The following is a 22,482-nucleotide window of genomic DNA, read 5'->3' on the forward strand; positions in this document are numbered from 1 at the left end:
ATTGGGATGGGATTTCACATGTATTTAGAGACAGATTCATAGGATACATTTTGAGCCTTCCCAGCTGTCTCAACTAGTCAGGGGCTCTCCAGTATGGCCAGTTGACTCGTTTTAAGTTTTGAAAATCTTGATATGTAAAAAAGTACCAATCGCTTATTGGACACCCTTAGCATTGAGTCAGACTGTACAAAGATATAAATGCAGTAGTGGGATAAAATAAACAGTTCTAGCATTTGGCAAGTGTCTAAAACTTGCAGGAGGTTGAAGAGTAAGTGGACTGTGTAAACAGTGATGAAAGTTCTTGTTCCAAAGCCAAGAGAATTGAACCTTACCCTTCCTCAGTGTGCTGTTCCGCCCCTTCGATGATTATTGCTCTGCACTTCACAAGATCCACATATATTTTGAAGGGCAGCATTTCTGTGTGAGGACAGGTGGTGCATTACTGCATCTGAAGCCTCATAGCTATGGCATTCTCCTCTCTAACTCCAATCTTCATAGCAATAATCTGTGTCTTGATAGGAATAATACTGAAAGGCAGCAAGAAAAGCAACAAAAGAGAGGAGAGCAAAACCAACAGCAAGAAGACAGAGTCACGCCCATGGGTGGATGAAGACTTAAAAGATAGCACTGACCTTCATGTAGAAGAAGAAGGTAGGGGGAAACTGAAACAGGGCTGTGTTTGTATGTGATGTTCCACCAGCTTGTGTAGTTAGGAAAGGGCGCTCCTTCAAATTGGGTTGCTGATGCATGGTTTAGAGGCCATCTGTCGCTCCTTGGCAGGTCAAGAATATCTCTTGGAGTGATTTGGAAAATAAAGAGAGACAGGGGCGCAACTAGAAGTGTAGCTAGAGGAGTGGGGGCCTGTGTTCGCCCCTCTCTCTGGTAGCCCCTCGGAGTGAGGGAGATAATAAAGGAAATAGGGAGGGGTGGAGCTGGGGGACCCTCAGGAGCTAGGAGGCCCGGGTTCTTGGAACTCCTTCGCTCAATTATAGTTACAACCCTGGCCAGACTGAAAGGTGAGTGTCCTGGGCAAGCTTCTTGAAGACTAAAGGAAAGAACTTTGTTTAAATTTGCTTATATAGAGCATGAATAAACACAGTTTCACAGACCCATGAGTGCACATGTATGTTGTTTTCTATGACAGGAATGAGCCATGCATGAAGATTGTGCATCAAAGTTGTGAAAGAGGCTAGAAATACTATTAATTTATTATTCATTATTTCTTTGTGTAAACCACCCTGAGCCATCTTTGGAAGGGAGGTTTATTTGTTTGTTTGTTTGTTTATTTATTTATCAAATTTTTATACTGCCCCAAACTTTCATCTCTGGGCGGTTTACAATAACATAAATTTTTTAGATTGTGAGCCCTTTGGGGACAGGGATCCATCTTATTTATTTATTATTTCTCTGTGTAAACCGCCCTGAGCCATTTTTGGAAGGGCAGTATAGAAATTGAATTATTATTATTATTATTATTATTATTATTATTATTATTATTATTATACCAGTTAAAAACATATACAAAAATGTAAAAACAATTCAACAATTTAAAAATAACCAGAAATTAAAACCCCAAAATATTAGAAAGCTGAGAAAGCTTGGGCGAAAAAATGGGTTTTCAGGTGTTTTTTTAAAATTCCCAGAGATGAGGAGGATTGTATCTCAGCAGGGAGAGTATTCCACAATCTCGGGGCAGTGACCGAGAAGATCTGTCTCTGTGTAGCCACCAAACGAGTTGGCAGTAACTGGAGACGGACCTCCTCAGATGACCTCAATGGACAGCGGGGCTTGTAATGAAGAAGACCCAGAGCCTCCTCCTCCTCCTCCTCCTCCTCCTCCTCCTCCTTCTTCTTCTTCTTCTTCTTCTTCTTATTATTATTATTATTATTATTATTATTATTATTATTAATACAAACCAGTCAGTAACACTTGTCTGACTGTGTAAACAAGAAATAATAATAATAATAAATACTATTAAAACAAAGATACTCATGACGTGAACACATGATGTGGATATCAAGAAGTTTCTTGGCTGGTATGCTATTTGGTCTAGGGGCACCCCTAATGAGGAGTTATTGCTGCTAGTGTGCATTTGATTAAATAGTACAATGGAGACTTTCGCTGCTTCCCTTCCCCCAGTGGACGATGGGCTTCAAGAAGAGCAGGGAGTGACAATTACAGCAGCTCTGTGTGGGGGGTTTCATATTCTGGTCATCTAGCATCTCTAGGCCGTGATGGTCCTTGGACTGAAAGGAGAAGCAGTGTTGATGATACTGAGAACTTGACAAGAGAGTGGGGGAAGGAGGAACAGTGTCAGTGTCACTGGTGAGCATTGCCATCGTTCTATGTGTCACTGACACATCACATTATAAAGAAGCACACAAGATGGTAAAATTTGCGTGCAAAATATCAATAAAACTGCCTGATATAATCTTTCTCAATGAGCAGCTGTATATGGCGGTTCTATTTGCCACACGATTGGTCTTAAATAGAATTTAGATAGCCATCATAGATTTTTAAAAAGGGGAAACATCCTTTTAACTTAGGGAAAGTGTCTAGTGCTAAACGGGCTTACTTTCCAAAGTCTCGTGTTTTATGTTCCATTTCATGTCTACAACTCTTTTGCTTTGCTTTTGTTTAACTTTTCAGTTAATTCATTAAAACTATCCAAATAAAAATGTCATCCTAAATTTTCACCCTCCTATTAGAAAAACCTCCAGGGGATGTTACTTTGTAAGAAAATAGCCGGGAAACCTCCATTTACACATACTATGCAATGTCTGATCCACCAAAATTAAGGAACATTTGTGACCTTTTAAGCATCCCCACCACCACCACCACACACAAACACTTTGTTTCTTATCAACAGAACACTTATTTCTCTGCTCCAATATTTTATTAAACTGTTTCATGGGGAAGAAAAATATTTGTCTGAGTGAACAGTACCTTTTCTCCATAGGGCATTCACTGCCCTGCAACTTCAGATTAAGACCACTCAGTTTAAGAAGGTACCACGAGAACGCTTGTTAATATGTGCTGTGTTCAAAGGTGTGTATTACTGTCTACTGCATTGCTCTATTTATGAGTTGTCAATGAGGAAATTGTTAACTTGAGTAAGGGAGGCAGTGATATTGACAAAATTAAGTTTGCCTTTTGTTTAAGTTTGCCAAGATGGCGATACTTGTATCTATTATTTGGAGTTAGGAAGGAAATCCTGGAGGTCCAAGTGTCTGATTGGTCCTAATCCAAATCATAACTGGTGTTTATATTTAAACACCAAACAAACATGCAGGTGCCCAGTCATGCACCCAGTGTATCCTAGGCTTCAACCACACAACCAATTTGGCCTTGCTTCAGCCACCTAATGGAGCAACGGGAAATGACTTGCCTAGCAAGCATGAGGTTGCCGGTTCGAATCCCCGCAGACTATGGGAAGCACCTATATCAGGCAGCAGTGATATAGAAAGAAGCCAAAGGGCATTGCTGCACTGCACAGGCAAGGGTAGAAGCCCTGGTTCCGAGTATCTATTTCAGCCTGACCAGTCCAGAGGATTCCTGCTCCCTGCCAGTTATTCATCCCTCCCTCCCTCCTTCCACCTTCTCTTTCTGATAAAGAAAGAGAATCACCACTTTGAAAAGGCGCCTCTTTGCTCAGTGAGCAGGGGTTAAAGTAGTAGCTGCTGTTGCAATGGCATTGAACCAAGATGTTATGCCAGTGCACCATTCATGGCCAACTTACCGCTGTGGTGTAATGAGGCATGAGCATAACTTGCATTTATCCTTAGTACCCTAAGTTCTGCTCTGCCACTGCAATAGTTTCTGGCCTGGCCTGGCCTGGCCATTAGAAAGCGTGTGGGAAAAGTGAATCAAAAACATGTTTCAACATTGTGCATTGACTGAAGGAGTATGTTGCAAATGTCAAATTACATTTCTTTGTCAGCATTCAAACCAGCTTGCTGACTATTCAGCCTCAGCTGGGTACGGGCAAAGAGTGGAGCAGATCACAGGCCTAGAAAATAGCATACTCATGGACGCTGAACTGCTTGGGTGAATTCACTAGGGTCATTTAATGGAGCAAGATTGCAGAGTAGGAAAAAAGACAACTTTTGCAAAGCAGTTTTTGTTATGTTACCTGCAACTAAAGAAGACATTCCTTAGCACCATCAGCAAATCAGTAGTTTGTTAAGTAGATGAGACCATTCTCATGACGTGAATGCCACTGATGCAGATCAGTTTTGGCCTCCTGTCTCTATTCTGCTTACTTTCTCTCTCATTATCTTATGTTTCTCTCTCATTATCTTATGTTGTCTTCTATCAGAGGGACACCTAGGTAATTTTGGAGCCTAGACCTAAAGGCCTTTGGAGCCCACTCGCCCACCTACCCCCACTGCAAGTGAAGCATCGTCCCCCTACACACACATACACACACACCATGACACATGCAGTATTTTTAACACGTGCATTCTTGGGGGAACAAACAGCAACTGAACTCACAAGAACATAAGAACAAAAACCAGGTATATTTATGCAAATATGCATTAGCAGAAACATTTAACCAGCAACTTAATATAATCCCTCTCCAACCTCTGTCTCTAAGCAGAGGTCATGCTCGGCCAACTGGCATAGTGAGGGCCAGCAACACAGTGTGGTGACCACACCACCCAGGACAGACTAAAGAGAATTTGGGGGGGCCCAGGGGATGTGGAGGAAGTCCAGGGGGAAGAATGTCTCTGTCTTCTATTGGAGATTTGCAGGGTGGCAATAGTGGGTTGGAAGGGAAGCAGATGCAAGGTTGAACTCCGACAAGAGACACAGTGTAAGGGTGGGAAGGCAAGATACTGACATCTCTAAAGCAGTTAATCCACCTGACCAGTTGCTCAGACTGAGGAGCTAGCTCTGAGGCCAGGCGTTTGTAGGACGGATGTGCCAGGACTGGCCCTTGTGATCAGCTGTCTTGTATCGCAGAATAGCCTAGAGCTTTGTCAAGCAGGCTTATAGTAGAAACAGAGTGCACGTGGCACAAGAGAGAAGGCATTGGCACCTGATTGCTGTGAGTCCCAGTTAGACACACACACGCCCCTGTGGCACCTTTTGCAGCATTTTCTTTCCTGTTCAGAATGGCCTATTGATGATGCTGGTTAATATGTAATGTTTGAGTATAGGGAAGTATGCAACATCAAAATACTGGAACAAAAAAGATTAACTCCTACTAGCCTTTGGTTGTTTAGCAAAGGGATGTTGAAATTGCAGTGAAAGTGGGGAATGAGATGATTGTTTTAATATGAGTTCAGTGGACAGATGCATTTACATTAGTATATAGGTGTCATCCTTTTAAACTTAGAATTGCCCCTAAATTGCTTTTTCCAGGCACACAAGCTTGAAATTATTCAGAAATATTTATTCCTTTCTTATATATTATTTAATTAATGGCAATTGATTTTGAATTATTCATAGTGAACATGAAGAATGCCAAAGATTTTTTCCCTTATTTTTAATTATGATTTTTTAAAAGAAAGGCAAAATCTGACTCTGCAATCCAAACGATATCAGAGACAATGACAAAAAGAGTTTACAACTCAAGGCAAATTTACAAATAAAAATTAGGAATCAAAACACAAGAAGAGTAATGCCTCATTTGCATTCTCACATTTTATAAAACCCAGACAATCCTTTCACCTAACTGGACATTAACAATTTTCAATTAGGCTACTTATGTAACAGGCACAATCTTGAACTGATTTAATTAGCAATATAGCACAACATGCACCAGAGATTTCCTTTACTGGATCAGACCAAAGGTCCCTCTAGCCCAGTATTCTGTTTCCACCAATGGACAGCCAGATGCCTTTGACAATTTGCAAACAGAACATGCAGATGATAACTGTTTACAGAACCTGGCATTCAAAGTTATGTTACTTCTGCACATCGAGGTTGCATTTAGCTATAATTTTCTATAATGCAGTCATGCAAACAGAATTTTACTGCTATAAAATAATGCCCCCACAGTTGGACACAAAGCTGTGTGCTTAAACTCATTAAATGGTTAAATCTTTAACGGCTTGTGGCCAGCCCTGTCAATACTAAGACTGTAAAACAGAAAATAAAAATCTAGAATCTCTACACTTTCTCATTGTGTCAGAATGTATCTGATCAAGTTTGAACTTTAGACTAATAAGTGCCAGCGACTAATATTAATTTTGCACTACTTCTTTTCATAATGGACTTTTTAATGTATTTTAATAGCTTACACATTAAAGAAGCTATCTCTGTAACTAATATTTTGCTGACTTTGCAATTGTATTGGAAAGATGGTTAACCAAGTAGTGCAACTTCCATTGATTTTAGAAGAAGCCAAGGTCAGCCCTATTTGGATAGGGCTGGTCATGTGGAGTGCTGGGATCGATTTTGTACCCGGGCTAATAGTGAGTGAGTGTGAGTGTACCCTTCTACCCCACTTCCCGGTCATGGGGATGCTCAGGCTGCCTGCAAAAGTGGCCAGCAGCAGGGAAATCCCCTGATGCAGCACACTCCTTGCATGGTGCATGGTGGGATGCCGGAAGACGTCCTCCTCTGGATCCCTTCTCTGCCACTCACCACTCCAGCACTCAAGTGGTCTCATGATTGGCAGAGTGAAGAGGAGCCTCCTGCTAATGCGTGGGGAGCAAGTAGGAGGAGCCTGCCTCCCCACAGCACCCGCCCTCCTGAGATCTAGGTACACCGGCCATGTGAATGATCTTAGCATTTACCTACAGAGACCATGAAACTATCGAGGATGTGTGTGTGGGTGTGTGTGTGGGTGTGAGTCCTTATATTTTAAGCCAGTGTCCACAAGTGAGGCTTTTCTCCTTGGGTTCCACAGATAATTTGGTGTGAGAAGCATGTATGAAAGTCCTTGTACATTAGGTGAAAAGATGTTAGCATTTTCTCAGTTGGAAAAATGCTATTCCTCAGCCCTCCTTATGTGTGGGAAAGATAGCTTGACTCCACCTCTTAGAGGAAAGAAGCCATTGGGCATACTGGGCAGGATGCTGCCTTATGCAGCCCAGCCAGTCAGGGTGAGGTGAAGCCCTACTTGGTTTTAAGTGCTTACACCTTCCCCAAAACACAAATGAAGCAGCAACCAATCCAGCCACCCAATTCCCCACATAGCATGATTAGCTGGTCACAGGGAGGCCAAGTAGGATGCTTTGTTCCCTTCCTAATTCTTCCCCCCTCCTCTCCTCTGTTGAGGAGTTTCCCTCTCTCTCATTTATTTCAACTAAACAAACAACCAAAAATAATGACAATGTGTATACATAATTATATAATCAGAAAAAGAAGGGGAGAAACCCCTTAATCATAAGAACACAGGAACAGCCCTGTTGGATCAGGGCCATGGCCTACCTTCTAGTCTAGCATCCTGTTTCACACAGTGGCCCACCAGAAGCTTCTGAGAAGCCCACAGGCAAGAGGTGAGGCTGGCCATGCTGGTTCTCCTTCATGAAGGCCTATTCTTCTATAGGTTTGACAAATATGCTTTCCATCAATTTGTCCAGAACAGATGTTAAGCTAACTGGCCTGGGCACTTTCCAGACTAGCTGCTCATCAGCAGCAAAATGCTTCAGTTCGGGCAAGTCGCATTTGCAATGTAAACAGCAGGGGAAGCAGACTTGCAGCAACTAACAACCTGAAAAACCAGCAACTTTTTCACGCCAGATATAAGATGTCCTTGCTCTATATTGCAGCGATTAAATTTGCAGCAAGGCATTGGAAATGTGAACAGCACCCTGCTGTCTGCGTAGGGACTGCGGTGCCACGACGCAAGTAGTGTGGAAGCACACTTCTGAGATACGTTGTGACCCCATTGTAGGGTCTAGTCTGGAAAGCGCCCTGTAGTTTCCCGGATCCCCATGGATCCTTTTAGAAAATGGGAGTTGCATTAGCTACTTTCATTTACAGTACATAGTATGTGAATAATACTAATATTAATGCTGGGGGAGGGGGGACTTTCCAAGGATATTTCTCATTAAACTGCAAATAGCTAATTAAAATTAAACCACATTGCCAAAGACTCCTCTTCTTTGCCATTCTGTTAAAAAATAAAAAAGCCAATTCAGATATCATCAAGGAACACATATCAGGTATCCATAGCTGAAGATCAGGAGTAGATCTGTCCTTCCAATGTTGTTTAATAACCCTTTTTGTAACTCTCCATGCTTGAAGGATCCACAAATGGAATTTATCCCTACATCAAGAATGATGGATTGTGTTAACAAGTTGGGGTCTTCTATTCGATTTGACTCCTTTACTGCCTAAATAGATCACAACTACCTGCACGATCCTCAGGGACATATTTTTGGAATGCAAAGAGCACTTCTGGAGGTAGAAGAGAGCAGCAAAGATCTCCGCCACTGCACACACTCGGCTGCTCAGGAAAACTCTGGCCTCTCTAAAGGCAGATGCTTCACTCTGACCCCAGATTACTGCTCTGGATATAAGCCAATATGGGCTTCATATCCATATGGGGCCTGCTCAGAAGATACCTTAATTGGCCCATATTAAATCCTTGGGGAAGGAGCATGAGTATGCACATCTCACCACTTCATCTAGTGTGCCATCATGTCATCACCTAAGAGCACAGGGGTGTGGTCTGTTCATCCAATTTGCCCCTAAATATGTGGTTTTAATACTGTAGCATTAAAATCATGCGTTGAGGGGCAATTTGAGCAAATTGCTTCCCCATGCAATTAAGCACAGACATGCCAGTGCACCAAGTAGAGGGTGAGCCATGTGTCCCCACGTTCCTCCCCCATGTGCTTAAATAGTCCAATTGGAGTATTATCCAAACCAGTTCAAAACCTTTTCAAAAGTGTGTAACTATCAGCCTCTGATCAGCCCCTCCTTTCACCTAAAGAGTGAACTGGAAGTGAACTCTGTCCTGACTGACAGGTTGGTAAAGTCCAGGGATCAGCCAATCAGCACACATGGTGGGGTGGGGCCTAGGGGACCATGTGGAGTAAGAGAAGGGTTCATTTGATAGCAAGAAGCTGGGCTTAGGGATGTGCCCGGACCGGTCCGGAGGCCATTCTAAAGGCCTCTGGACCAGTCTGGACCGGTCTGGACCTGGGTGGTTCAGTTCGGGGGGGGGGGTTGCAGGGGGAGGGTTTACTTACCCCTCCTGCCGCTTTCCCTCTCTGGCGCTCGTAATTTTAGTAGTAATTGGGGTGGCAGGATACCTCCCTGCTGCCCCTTCCCCGCTTTCGCTATGAAAAGCTCCCAGGAGTCTTCTGCGTGTGCGCGCACGTCACAAAGATGTGAAGCGCGCACATTGTGCGCGCGTGCAGAGAACTCATGGGAGCTTTTCATAGCGAAAGCGGGGAGGGGGCGGCAGGGAGGTATCCTTCTGCCCCAATTACTACTAAAATTACGGACGCCAGAGTGGAAAAGCGGCGGGAGGGGTAAGTAAACCCTCCCCCCACTCTTAAAGCAACCCCCACCCCAGTGCCGGACCGCACTTTGGCAGTTCCGGGCACACCCCTAGCTGGGCTTGGCTTGCAGCAGGACATATGGCCATGGAAATGGCTGCAGAAAGGAGGACTGCAGTTCTTGGAAGATAGGACTGCAGGGGCTTGAGTTTGCGGTGAGTTCAAGAGAAAAGGCAGCCAGGGGTCTTGGCTGCTGGGAGTTTAGTCTAGGGAAAGTTTGTTTAGTAAGATTTTGCATTAGACTGTTATTTTCTTTTTGTGTCTTTTGCATATCCCCGAACCTGTTCTATTGTTGTTTTCTTGTAACGCAACTAAGCTAAGAAAAGCTGAGCCTGTGCACATCCAGCTACGGTGCTGTAAAAGATTCTATAAGCTTTAAAAGGTACTTCCGTGTTTTCCTACATCCCAGTTCTTTGCAACTGGGTAACCACGGTTTTAAAAGTGTGCCGCCCCACTATCGTCTGGGGTGCTTTTTGAAGTATTCTTGTAACCTACTGAGTATTTCTTTTACCTGTAACTAAAATACTATACTATTTGACCATAGTATCCTTCTGGAGCGTCTGAGGGGGTTGGGGGTGGGAGGCACTGCTTTGCAGTGGCTCCACTCTTATCTCTCGGGCAGATTCCAGATGGTGTCCCTCAGGGACTGTTGTTCTTCAAAAACTGAACTTCAGGATGGTGTCCCTCAGGGCTCCATATTGTCTCTGATGTTGTTTAACATCTACATGAAACCGCTGGGAGAGATCATCAGGAGATTTGGTGCAGGGTGTTATCAGTATGCTGATGAAACCCAAATCTATTTCTCCATGTCAGCATCATCAGGAGAAGACATAACCTCCCTACATGCCTGCCTGGAGGCAGTGATGGGCTGGATGAGAGGTAACAAGCTGAGGCTGGATCCAGATAAGATGGAGGTACTTATTGTGTGGGGTTGGAACTCAGGAGATTATTTTGATCTGCCTGTTCTGTATAGGGCTCACACTTCCCCAAAAGGAACAGGTACGCAGTCTTGGGGTGCTTCTGGACACAAAATTCTCTCTGGTGTCCCAGGTTGAGGCAGTGGCCAGAAGTGCCTTTTATCAGCTTTGGCTGATATGTCAGCTGCATCCATTTCTTGAGATAAATGACCTCAGAACAGTAGCACATCTGCTGGTCACCTCCAGACTTCACTACTGCAATGTGCTCTATGTGGGGCTGCCTTTGTAGGTAGTCCAGAAACTGCAGTTGGTCCAGAATGCAACAGCCAGATTGGTCTCTGGGTCATCTCAGAGAGACCATATCATTCCCATGTTAAAAGGTCTACACTGGCTGCTGATAAGTTTCTGGGCAAAGTACAAGGTTTTGGTTATAACTTATAAAGCTCTATTTAAGAGAACACCTTCTTTGCTATGAACCACACCGCCCATTGAGATCATCTGGAGAGGTTCATCTGCAGTTGCCATCGGTTCCTCTGGTGGCTACTCGGGGATGGGCCTTCTCCATTGCTGCCCCGAGGCTTTAGAACACACTTCCTGTTGAAATAAGAGCCTCCCCATCTCTTACAACTTTTAAAAAGGCAGTCAAGACACATTTGTTCACCCAGGCTTTTAATTAGACATTGTTAACTGTGTTTAATTATGTTTTAATAGTTTTAACATTTTAAATTTTAATGTATTAATATTTTTATTGGTTTTTATTGTCTTGTAAACCACCCAGAGAACTCGCGTTTTGGGCGGTATAAAAATGTGATAGATAGATAGATAGATAGATAGATAGATAGATAGATAGATAGATAAATAAATAAATGCTGAGAGCGCCTCAGGCTGAAGAAGTCTGTAGCATTTGAATAAAGCTTTATTTTTCTTTTTGTTCTTTGCAATTTAAACAAGCCTCTTTGAGTGGATTTTTAACTCAGGAAGGGGGAGGATGAAAGCCTCCCCCCCCCCCGATGCAACACATCTCATCCATTCAGCAACCTACCAGTTTCCTCACCATGTGTAAGCGTGCATGTGGAAGGTTTTGTACTTTTCCAATAGTAAGTTTCCCTGGAATTTCACCCAAGATCAGGGGTATGTGTATTAAACTTTGTTGATAAATTGGGTGTGGTGGCATCGAATAAACTACCAATATTACAGGAAAGTTAAGAGGAAAGCCTTTGTCCTGAAAGCATGGAGGGGATGATTCAGCATTTTGCTTCTCCTTATGTGGGCTTGCTCTGAGACAAAGGCTTGGTAAATCCATTACAAAGTGTTTTATATTTGATATAAGAATTGAATACAGCAGTATGTTCAGATTTTACATCTTGAACACTTACAGACAGAAAAAGAACCAGACGAGACTATTCATTTGCAAAGTTCATCACTCTGCATACAGGATCCTCTTCTCAGTTTCCATCATTGCACACAAACATCACATATAAAGTTAAAATCGTATGTTTTCCGATTCCAAAAGTATGTTTTCCTGCTGTTGCTGGTGGGGTGGCTTCATCACCCTGTCGTCCAGTCTGCCTGGGGAAGAAGAGGAAGAAAATTACTGTAATGGGGTATCTGTTGTTTAAGTTTTCGAGTCAAACACAAGGACAATTAGAGCAGATCCCTTCACTGAAGTCAATGTTCAGATAAATGGAACATGGGGCCAACCCCAGAGTATTGAAATTTTTTCTGTTCCTGGGGTTACATTTTTCACTGACCAGTGTTACTCTTTGGATCATTTTAGACATTGAAACATAGTACTGTGTGTCACTGTAGATGTGCTCCCTCCAGGCATGAGGCTCAGAGCAATTGCCCCCATTACTCTCCCAGTCAGAGAGAATAATCATAGATTAATTTATCAATGTGTGACTTGAAGTGATGATTAACATCTTTTTCAGTGTAGCAAAACTGGATAGTAATATTGTACATTGACCCTGTATGTGCCCAGCATGTTTTGTCTTCTCTTCAATTCCTTTAAGCAAATCTCCTCATCCAAGTATGTGAATTTCTGTCTTTGTTGGTCTCCCTAGATGACGACGGTGGGGAATGGCAAGGATTAGATGACAACATTGTTCACGTCCCTTTCTCGACTGAGCGTTACTCTGAAGAAGACATGGTTAGAAGATCAAAGGATTTTTACGAGCTTCTCAATAAGAGACGGTCCGTCAGGTTTATAAGCGATGAGCCTGTTCCAAGGGAGGTGATTGACAATGTGATTAAAGCAGCAGGTACTGCACTGTGTGAATTGATTCCTGAAAAATGACTAGAACATTGGACAGCCATTGTGGCATCTTGTTTGCTTTAGTTCCAAAATCCTTCCATCACTCCTGAAGTCATATTAAATAATGGCTGTGTAAGGTCTGACAGAAGTAAGGCCTGTTAATAGGAGGAGTCAGTACTTGGTAGCATAATCCACTATCCTGCAATGGGCCCTCTTCCAAAACTCTACCCAACCATGTGTTATTTTTCAATTATGCTGCCAGTGTGGGAGCCCTTGCATGTTGCCATAGGGAGTGCCACAGTCCAGGACATGAGAAGTCACAGCATAAGCTCCTCCCACATGCCCTGGGAATTCTCATGTTAATCTGGCAGCATGGGAAAGGGTTCCCACACTGACTAGAATTTCTTGGCAAAACAAAAGGGAGTTAAGACCAAGCTGCATTTTCTAGTTTCTGCCGTGTGGAATACCATGGGTGGCAGCCATACAATGCATGCATTAGTAATAGAATAAAAACAATTTAGGGTTAGAAGGGATCTTGGAGGTCAGCTGGGCTGGACTAGCTGATGCCCAAAATCCCTTCTAACCACCACCAGCCCCTGCTCAGTGCAGGAATCCATACTTGCCAACATGTCCCTATTTTCCCATTCAAGTGCATGGTAAAATAGGGACATGTTGGCAGGTTTGGGAATCTGCTGCAGCATCCATGATGACCAGGCTGAATATGCTTCAACACAGCCATTGTTAGCAGGGCTGTTGCCTATTTCAGTCATTCATCAGTTTAATTTGAATCCAACATTGGCTGCTGATACATTTCCAGGCAAAATACAAGGTGCTGGTTATCCTCTATAATAAAGAGGTTGGTTGTAATCCCGTCCCCCTGCCCGTATCTTTCTCGGATGTTCTGGGCATGCGCGGAGCGCATGCCCAGAACGTCCGGGAAAGATACGGCCGCAGGGACACGGCGGCCATGTTGGCTCCCGGACCGGGAGAAGGGAGCAGGGAAAGACGCGGGGCAGGGAAAGACGGCGGCGGCGGAACCGGCCTGACTGCGGAGGGGGGCGGGGATGGCAAAAAAAGGCAATGGCAGCGGGACTGGCCCGACCAGAGAGAGAAGAAAAACAGCGGGGACAGGATCCGGGCCGAGCACGGGGAAGGAGGGCAGAACCGGCCGACTGTTGCTGAGGCGGCTGTATGGAGCCTGGCGAGAAGAGTCCAAAAGATGACTGAGGTTAGGATGGCTGTGGCAGCGAATGGGGCCCATGGCGGCGGTGGCGGGGTGGCGGTTGGTGGTTGCGGGGCCGCCCGGCAGCGGAAGGGCAGCCCGCAGTGGGCCCCGATACCAGGGGTTGAAGGAGGGAATGGAGGGAGCGGTGGCTGTCTGGCAGCCACCCGCAACGACGAACAAGCGGCGGCAGCGGCCACAGCAGGCAAGAGGGAGTAGGGCAGGGGGGAGGGGCAAGGGCAAGAGGGAGAAGGGCAGGGGGAGGGGCAAGGGCAAGAGGGAGGGGGGCAGGGGGAGGGGCAAGCGCAAGAGGGAGTGGGGAAGGGGGGAAGGGGCAAGGGCAAGAGGGAGTGGGGCAGGGGGGAAGGGGCAAGGGCAAGAGGGAGTGGGGCAGGGGGGAGGGGCCAGGGCAAGAGGGAGTGGGGCAGAGGGGAGGAGCAAGTGCAAGAGGGAATGGGGCAGGGGGAGGGGCATTAGGGAGTGGGGGAGGGGGAAAGGCAAGTGGGAGTGGGGCAGGGGAAAGGGGCAAGAGGGACTGGGACAGGAGGGTGAGAGGGAGGGGAGGGGAGAGAGAGGGTTGGGAGGGGGAGAGAGGGCAAGAGATTGGGGTGGGAGGGAGGAGAAGAGAGGCAAGAGTGTGGGGCCAGAGGTGGCGGTGGGCCCAGCCGGGTGGAGGAGAGGGGAAAAACGTAACCCAACTAGCGCCCGTTATTTTAACGGGCTAAAAAATACTAGTTACCCATAAAGCCCTAAACAGCTTAGGCCCTGGGTATTTAAGAGAATGTCTTCTTCACCGTGAGCCCCACCGCCTGTTAAGATCACCTGTAGAGGTCCGTCTGCAGTTGCCGCCAACTTGTCTGGCGGCTACTCGGGAACGGGCCTTTTCCGTTGCCGCCCCTGGACTTTGGAATACGCTCCCTGTTGAAATAAGAACTTCCCCGTCTCTGGCAACTCTTAAAAAGGCACTCAAGTCAAGACATATTTATTCACCCAGGCTTTTTATTAGATTTATAGTTTTAATATCTTTAATGTGGGGTTTTAAATGATTTTAATGTTTAAATGAATTTAATTGTTTAATTGATTTAATTTTTAAATGATTTTAATTGTAAACTGCTCAGAGATGCAAGTTTTGGGCAGTACAGAAATATGTTAAATAAACAAATAATCCATCCATCCATCCATCCATCTATCCATCCATTAACTAATTTATTACATATGCATGGATGTGCCTCACTACAAAACAGCAGCTTTAAAGAGAAAGGCATGCTCTCTTTGTTTTTCTAGAGTAAACATCTAAATGGCAGAGTAGGTTTCTTTGAACAAACATTCTCTCCTTGAGTGAATGGAAATGTGTCTTCAAGATAGCAACTCCACTTTTTTCTAAGCGTTCCTATTAAAAAATAATAAACATTTGGGAAAAATAGGTTGCCCAATTAATTGGAGGTACCATACACACATCCGTATCACATGTGGCCAGCCAGCAGATGCAGTATCATCCAAGGTAGTCCTCATACATTAGGGTGTACATGCATACAGGTATCAAGTCCACATGTCCAAGTTTTTGTGTGAATTACTACATCCATCCATTTTAAAAGTGCATCTGTGTTTTGGCCCCCCTGAAATGCAGGGTATGTGTTGAATATAATGTGTGAACAACCATTACGTGTGCACAGATTGTGTGTGTGCACACTGTACACAGATTGTACATGCATTGAACATAACATGTGAATAGAGCTTATGAAGGTAGAATGTGTACAGTGTGCACACACACAATCTGTGCACACGTAACGGTTGTTCACACATTATATTCAACACATACCCTGCATTTCTGGGGGGCCAAAACACAGATGTACAGCATTTTCATCAAGGAAGTGTACACACAGTACATGAGTACTACCACGATGGCTCAGACTTTTCATGTATAGCATAGCCACTATACATCATTATTCAGGATAACAATGACTGAGATTCCTCTAGCTCTAGGATTCTTTCCATAAAAACATGCATAGAGAGTGAAGAAGTGAAGTGAGATCTCATGGGCACCTTAAGATTTATTTCTTTAATATGAACCTTTCTGTTGTTTGATTAAAGGAACATCTCCCAGTGGGGCACACACTGAGCCTTGGACCTTCGTAGTAGTGCAAGATACAGAAATAAAGCACAAGATCCGAGAGATTATTGAAGAGGAGGAAGAAATTAACTACAAGAAAAGAATGGGAGACAGATGGGTGAATGACTTGAAAAGGCTGAGGTAATTCCGACTGCACTGCTTAAAGAAGGTTATTGTTTTTGGTAGACCCAGGATCAAAATCTGTGTAATACGTCTGCCATGGACAGGATGTTATATGTGCTTCTTAACTTCGCTGAAAATGATCTTTGAGGTTCTGAGATTGCAGAAAAGAATGTACATGTAGTCATCCTGTGGGAATAAATCTTCTGAATGCACAAAGATTAATCTAAGTACTCTGGGAATAAAGCACTAAGAACTCATCAATCTTTAATAGATATAAAATATTTAAAATCTTCAGTATAAAATAAGAGTAAAGGTGCATGAGAGTTAAGGTGCTTACCATTTTCACTCGTGCTCTAAAAAACCTAGAAATTGCAAGTTAATGTAGTTACCCACCTTAACTTCCATTGTGTTGTGAGCCACCCAAAGAACAATTTGTTATGGGGCAGCTTACAAATGAAGTGTATTATTATGGGTGGACCGCGCTATCCACGGGAGTTCTGTTCTTCACTATAACAGCAGATAGTGGAACTGCAGATAACGAGGCATTGTGGCAATGGAAGGGGGGTTCTGGAGGCTGGAGAATAGTGCAAAAAAAAAAAAAAAGGTGGAAAATGGCGATCATAATCCAAATTAAGCAGCCTACCATGCTCCATGGGTCTCTAGGTGTCCACCAATGTCCCCTCAAAGTCCCAAATCTGCTATTTTTCTGTGAATTTTTCTTTAAACAAATGAGCCACAAAATGGCTCCTATGGTGGCCAGAAATGCCCATTTCTGGCCACCCTGAAACTACGGATGCGTATGCTTTATGCCTTTTGTATCCATAGTATTGAGGTCAGGTACCTAATCCCGATCCATGGATACACGGAAGCATGAATAGTGGTACCATGATCATCAAACATGTTTATTTACGGTCATAGACCAAAATGTGGTACCATGATTAATGAGGTCCACCTGTATTATTAAGCTGTAAAGATTGCACAATCTCATATATTATACTGGCTTTGCAAATCAGGCTACGTGCACCCATACTTTGCCTTGGTCTTTCCGTTCAGTATTGGGCTGGGGAAAGATGCAGCCAGGCAGACACTGAACAGATGCACCTTCCCCATCACTTGTTACAGATACAGCTGATGAATTTCTGCCTGATACATTAGAATAAGGCACACAGCTTCCCCCACCTATGCTACCTACTATAGTAAATGTCCATGCAGGAACTCAGTACATGTGACAGCTTCACCTATCACTCCTTCAGCAAAGCATTCTCTCAAGGTTTGAAAGAAATTCCTCTTAAATGCCTGAAAGGAATCAAAGCTTCCACCAATTCCTCCAACGGATGATGCCACTTTTGGCTGAGGCGCAAGAAATTGATGGCAATCTGGACAACTTTTCAGGGCTGAAAATGCCTCTAGAATCTAGTGCAGGTTATCTGAGGACATCAGCTATATAGGAAGCTGTCTCAGTGATCCAGACCATTGGCCATCTAGCTAAGTATGTTCTATCTACACTGACTGGCCGTGGCTCTCCAAGGTTGCAGGTCCCAGCCCCACCTGGAGATGCCAGGGATTGAACCTGGGCCCTTTTGGATGCAACAGATGCTCTGCTACTGAACTATGGTCCATCTCCTAAGAGGCTGCAGCAGACAGTGCTCACCTGTAGTTACCCATCCAAATTCAAACCAAGGCAAATCCTGCTTAGCAAAGGGAGCAATTCATGCTTGCTACCAGCTCTCCACCCCGGGAGAGCTTAGCAGCCCATTCGCTGGATGCTGTGGCTAATGTCACAGTGCATAGGCAAAAATCCATCAATCAGTAGGTGACTGTAGATGCTGCATTGGTTGAATTTCTGACTGGTTATTTACTATAGAAGGTGGCATTTTGGGGAGACACTGAGCCTTCAAAATTTTATTGGTCATAAAATCAAAATCATCCAGCTATTCTTCCTGAAACGTGGCGTGTAACTAGGTAGTGCCAGTATCAGTCTACATTTGGTACAGATCCATTGGGAAATGATTGACATACTGCAATTTGAAAACTTACACTGAAGAAGGTGGGAGTGGGGTGCGGGCAGGAATGAAAGAAGATAACACTGTCAATTGAAAGCACAACAGTATTATTCATTCATTCATTCATTCATTCATTCATTCTATTTCTATACCGCCCTTCCAAAAATGGCTCAGGGCGGTTTACACAGAGAAATAACAAATATATAAGATGGATCCCTGTCCCCAAAGGGCTCACAAACTAAAAAGAAACATAAGACAGACACCAGCAACAGTCACTGGAGGTCCTGTGTTGGGGGTGGATAGGGCCAGTTACTCTCCCCCTGCTAAATCAAGAGAATCACCACGTCAAAAAGGTGCCTCTATGCCCAGTTACCCAGTTAGCAAAAGCCCTGAGCTTTTGGCAGTGGGCTCCTGCAAATATCGGGGTGTCAGCGAGTACCCCGATGTCGGCCCTGACATTAGTGTATTTTTAAAGTTTAGGCTGAAAGATTCCAGATTACATCAGGTATCCCGGTAAAGAACTTTAAGATATTTTCCACACCTCAAAAGCAACTCATCTACTTAACTGTTAAATTGTCAATTTTAAGAAGTCTTGGTTTTGCTTACACATTAGCCATGCTTTCTGGAGCTGAATGGGAAGGGTCAAAAGAATGCTTTACAAGCTGCTGTTTAAAGATGATATCAGACTTGAGATCATTGTAGACATATATTGTCAACCCATTTCCATGTGTTTGTTTTTACTGAAAATGTTTATATCCCTCCTTTCTGTCCATCCAGGACCCCTAAGGCAGCTCACAACAACAAGTGCATTAGGAGCAAAATGTAGTCTGTGGGTGGTCCCATCCAAGACTCTGACCACACACTTAGTACCACCTGCTTTCCCTAGAAAAAATGGCAAATACTGTGGTCTGACATGATTCTTTTGTAGAAGGATTTCATCCAGTGCTTTACAAATAGGTAGCTCTAATTAAATAGGTAAATAGGTAGCTCTAATTTTAATTAAAATAGGTAGCTAATTTATTTTATTATCTACCTATTTTATTATCTACCTATTTTAATTAAAATAGGTAAAATAGGTAGCTCTAATTTTAATTAAAAGCCTGAGAAAACAGGTGTGTCTTCAGGGGAAGACACACCTGTTTTCTCAGGCTTTTAATTAAAATTAATGTTAACTGTTTAGTTGTTTTTATCCTGTGAAATTATTTTGTTTCACTCGGTGAATTGTTTTGAATGATTTTTATTCTGTGAAAGTGTTTTAATGGTTTGTTTTTATACTGTAATCTGGATTACTACTACAAATATTAGTGTACACCGCCTAGAGATGTATATATCAGGCAGTATATACAAGTGATAAATAAATAAAATAATAAATAATACATTTTCAGCACTTTTATACTCAATGCCAATATTTTACGTGAGGCTACAGATTAAATAATGGGGTGTTCCCCCTGTCCATTCTTTTCTAGGACAAACTGGATCAAAGAGTATTTGGATACAGCTCCCTACCTGATCCTTATTTTCAAGCAGGTGCATGGAATGCATCCAGATGGAAAAAAGAAAACCCATTACTACAATGAGATCAGTGTTTCTATTGCCTGTGGCATTCTCCTCGCTGCACTGCAGGTATGCTTGCAATTTGGATAGGAGCATGAACAGGCTGCAGCAATATTCAACACAGTAGTAGCAGTAGTAATTTATTTTTGGTCACTGACCCGAAAAAAGACAGAAAGAACTCAGTAGCCCTGGGTAACCAGCACAAGCTTCCACTTTGCTGCACATTACATTCCGTGCCACACAGACCAGGATGGGGAAGAGGGGGGAAAGTATTTTTTTCCCATATGAACAAGTATTCCAGTGCAAAAACACAGAGGGGAGAACCCTGGGGGCCAACCCACACATCATGTTATGCACATAATTAAAGCATCCGTGCTTAACCTTCTTGTACTAAACAGGAGATAGAGAGACACAGAATGGCCCGATCCAGACTGGGATCATGGTGTGGGAGGGAGGAGTGGGGCTTAGAGCTTTTGCCTCCACTGCGATCCCAAAGTGCATTGCCCCCAATGGCCGTAATTGTCCTGACTGTTACTTGTTCATGGCTGTTGCTTGTCCTGGGAGGAAAGCCCCTATTGGTGTTTGAGATATGAAAACAGTAGGCAGGTCAGAATGTGCAGAAGACAAAATATTCTGGCATTTTGTTAATTTGATGTGTTTTGTTGTATTTTGTATTAATTTGTATTATATTAAACTGAATAATGTAAGACTGTTCCAATAATTTTTTAAAAAATGTACAGAAGACAAGTAAGGAGAAGAACGTGCCTCCTGTTTCTGACCATAACTCTCCTTCTCTCTTTGTTTTAGAATGTGGGTCTGGTGACTGTTACCACCACACCGCTGAACTGTGGCCCACGCCTGAGAGTGTTGCTCCAGCGCCCAGTGAACGAAAAGCTCCTTCTGCTATTGCCTGTTGGGTACCCCAGTAAGAGTGCAACGGTGCCTGACTTGACACGAAAGCCACTGGATGAAATCATGGCAGTTCTATAGATGTGGAGCAATTGGGAGGAGAAAATAGATTTGAAAATAGATTTGCTGTTGAGAGTAGTTTGCAGGATGTTTATTTTTGTGGCCAGTTCAGACATGCAGCCGCTTACTCACAACTGCAATCATGTGACGATGCTGTGTGTACGCTAGATGTACGTATATACCTGGTTAAATATTATTGCAACCATTCTCATGAGAATGTGTGATTAGGACTTGCTGGTTCACATTCAGCTGACACCACATTGTCAAAGATGCACACAGGGCCAAAGACAGCCACTTCAGAAGAATCAGGCAGCATGCCGGATTGGGCACATATCTTCTTCTTCCCTTATCTCATTCAGACATGTTTTATCTGTGTGCTTCTCTGGCTGTTTATACTCAAACATCTTCAAACCACTAATAATGACAACAAGGGTGTTCACTAATAAAAGTAAGCCATCAGAATAAGTAAACTTGATAAGAATAGTTCCTGATGAGTATTATTGATTGTTCCAAGGGGAAACATGCAATGACATTTAAATAACCTTCATCACTTCAATTTCCACTCTCCCTGGTCCGCAGCACTTAATGCTTTGTCTTGATGTCTGGGTGATTTTGATTTGTATGGGGGGGGTGTGGGTGTGTGTGTGCATGTTCTGGCAGAAAGAATGGGAATTAGAACAGCCAGGGCCTGGTCTTTAGGGATGTTCTCTCTGAATATAAAGGAGTTTTATATTGCTTTGGGGAACCATTTTCTCTACCTTGAGCTCTGCATAGAAATAACAATTTTACAGGGCCAGTGTTCAGTGTCACTGCTTAGTTTTAGAGCATAATACTTCATTTCACAAATTATTTGTGAAATAATAATGAGGAAGAGTGTTTCTAAGTGTGTGCCTTTCCCTCCCTTCTGAAGAACCACAAAAAACATCTATAGTGGGAGACATCCAGAGATGTCTATCACTACCATAATGCACTTGTGCAGAGGGAAGAACATAGAGTAACCTCTTTTCCAGAGTTGTTCTTGCACTAGCAGAAGACATTACAGTACCTCTTTCACAAGTTCTTCTCCCACTAGGTGTTGCATCAGACTGCAGAGCACGGCGAGTGCTAACACAATGAGCTTTGAAGTCAGAGGTACAGGGTTCAGGCAAGGATGAGCCCCAGCACCTCTCATTTTAGAAAGGAAGCTCTGAAACACATGTGGTGTGGTTTTCCACTCCCCCGGTCAGTATAAGTTTTCATGGGCTATCACCACAATGGGTATGTTTCCTTGCAGGATGGATGTTTATGGACATAGAAGAAAGTCCCATTTTATTTAATAGGAATTATTACCAAGTAAATGTCCTTAGGACTGTACCCACGGTTACTCTGAGTTGATGTTTGCTTGTATGAAGATACTACCAACATCTGCTCTGAATAAGCAGAAGTATTCTTTTATGGAATGAAGTGGAAACGTTTCTGGAATAAGAAGATATCCCTTAATACAGTAAAGAGGCAAATAAAATGTAAAGAGAAGAATTTTTGCTTTTGTGTTCCCCCCCCCCGAAGGATCATCTTCGATAAAATGAAATGCTCCATTTGCTATTGTCTTTTGTGTATTAATTAAAGGCTTTCTATTTGTGTGCTTGGAATAACCGTGTAATTTAAACTGAGATGAGCTCCAGGCCTGATTACAAGGTTGCTCTATGAGCAAATGAGCATGCCAAGGAGTTCTCTGGTATAAATGTTGCTTATCTAATAGACTAAAACATCCTTTTGATTCGCAACCTCAGTGTCTGTGTGCAAGATCAAGTGCAGTTTCATCAGAATAAATTCACCAGGAACAAATTCCATTGTCTTTGTTTCCATCCTTACAGTCACTAAAAGCTA

General features: G+C 43.4%; 1 protein-coding gene across 1 annotated transcript; it reads left to right on the forward strand.

Annotated features, from left to right (window-relative positions):
* Nucleotides 1–431: 431 nt before the first annotated feature.
* On the forward strand, nt 432–22,440 carry IYD (iodotyrosine deiodinase). The gene is made up of 5 exons (XM_053292375.1): nt 432–651; nt 12,445–12,642; nt 15,949–16,108; nt 19,560–19,716; nt 20,455–22,440. The coding sequence occupies exons 1-5, from the start codon at nt 465–467 to the stop codon at nt 20,635–20,637; spliced, it is 885 nt and encodes a 294-aa protein (XP_053148350.1). The 5' UTR covers nt 432–464; the 3' UTR covers nt 20,638–22,440.
* The last annotated feature ends 42 nt before the right edge of the window (nt 22,441–22,482 follow it).

This window comes from Hemicordylus capensis, chromosome 1 (genome assembly GCF_027244095.1).
Source record: "Hemicordylus capensis ecotype Gifberg chromosome 1, rHemCap1.1.pri, whole genome shotgun sequence".
In the NCBI taxonomy this organism is placed as follows: domain Eukaryota; kingdom Metazoa; phylum Chordata; class Lepidosauria; order Squamata; family Cordylidae; genus Hemicordylus; species Hemicordylus capensis.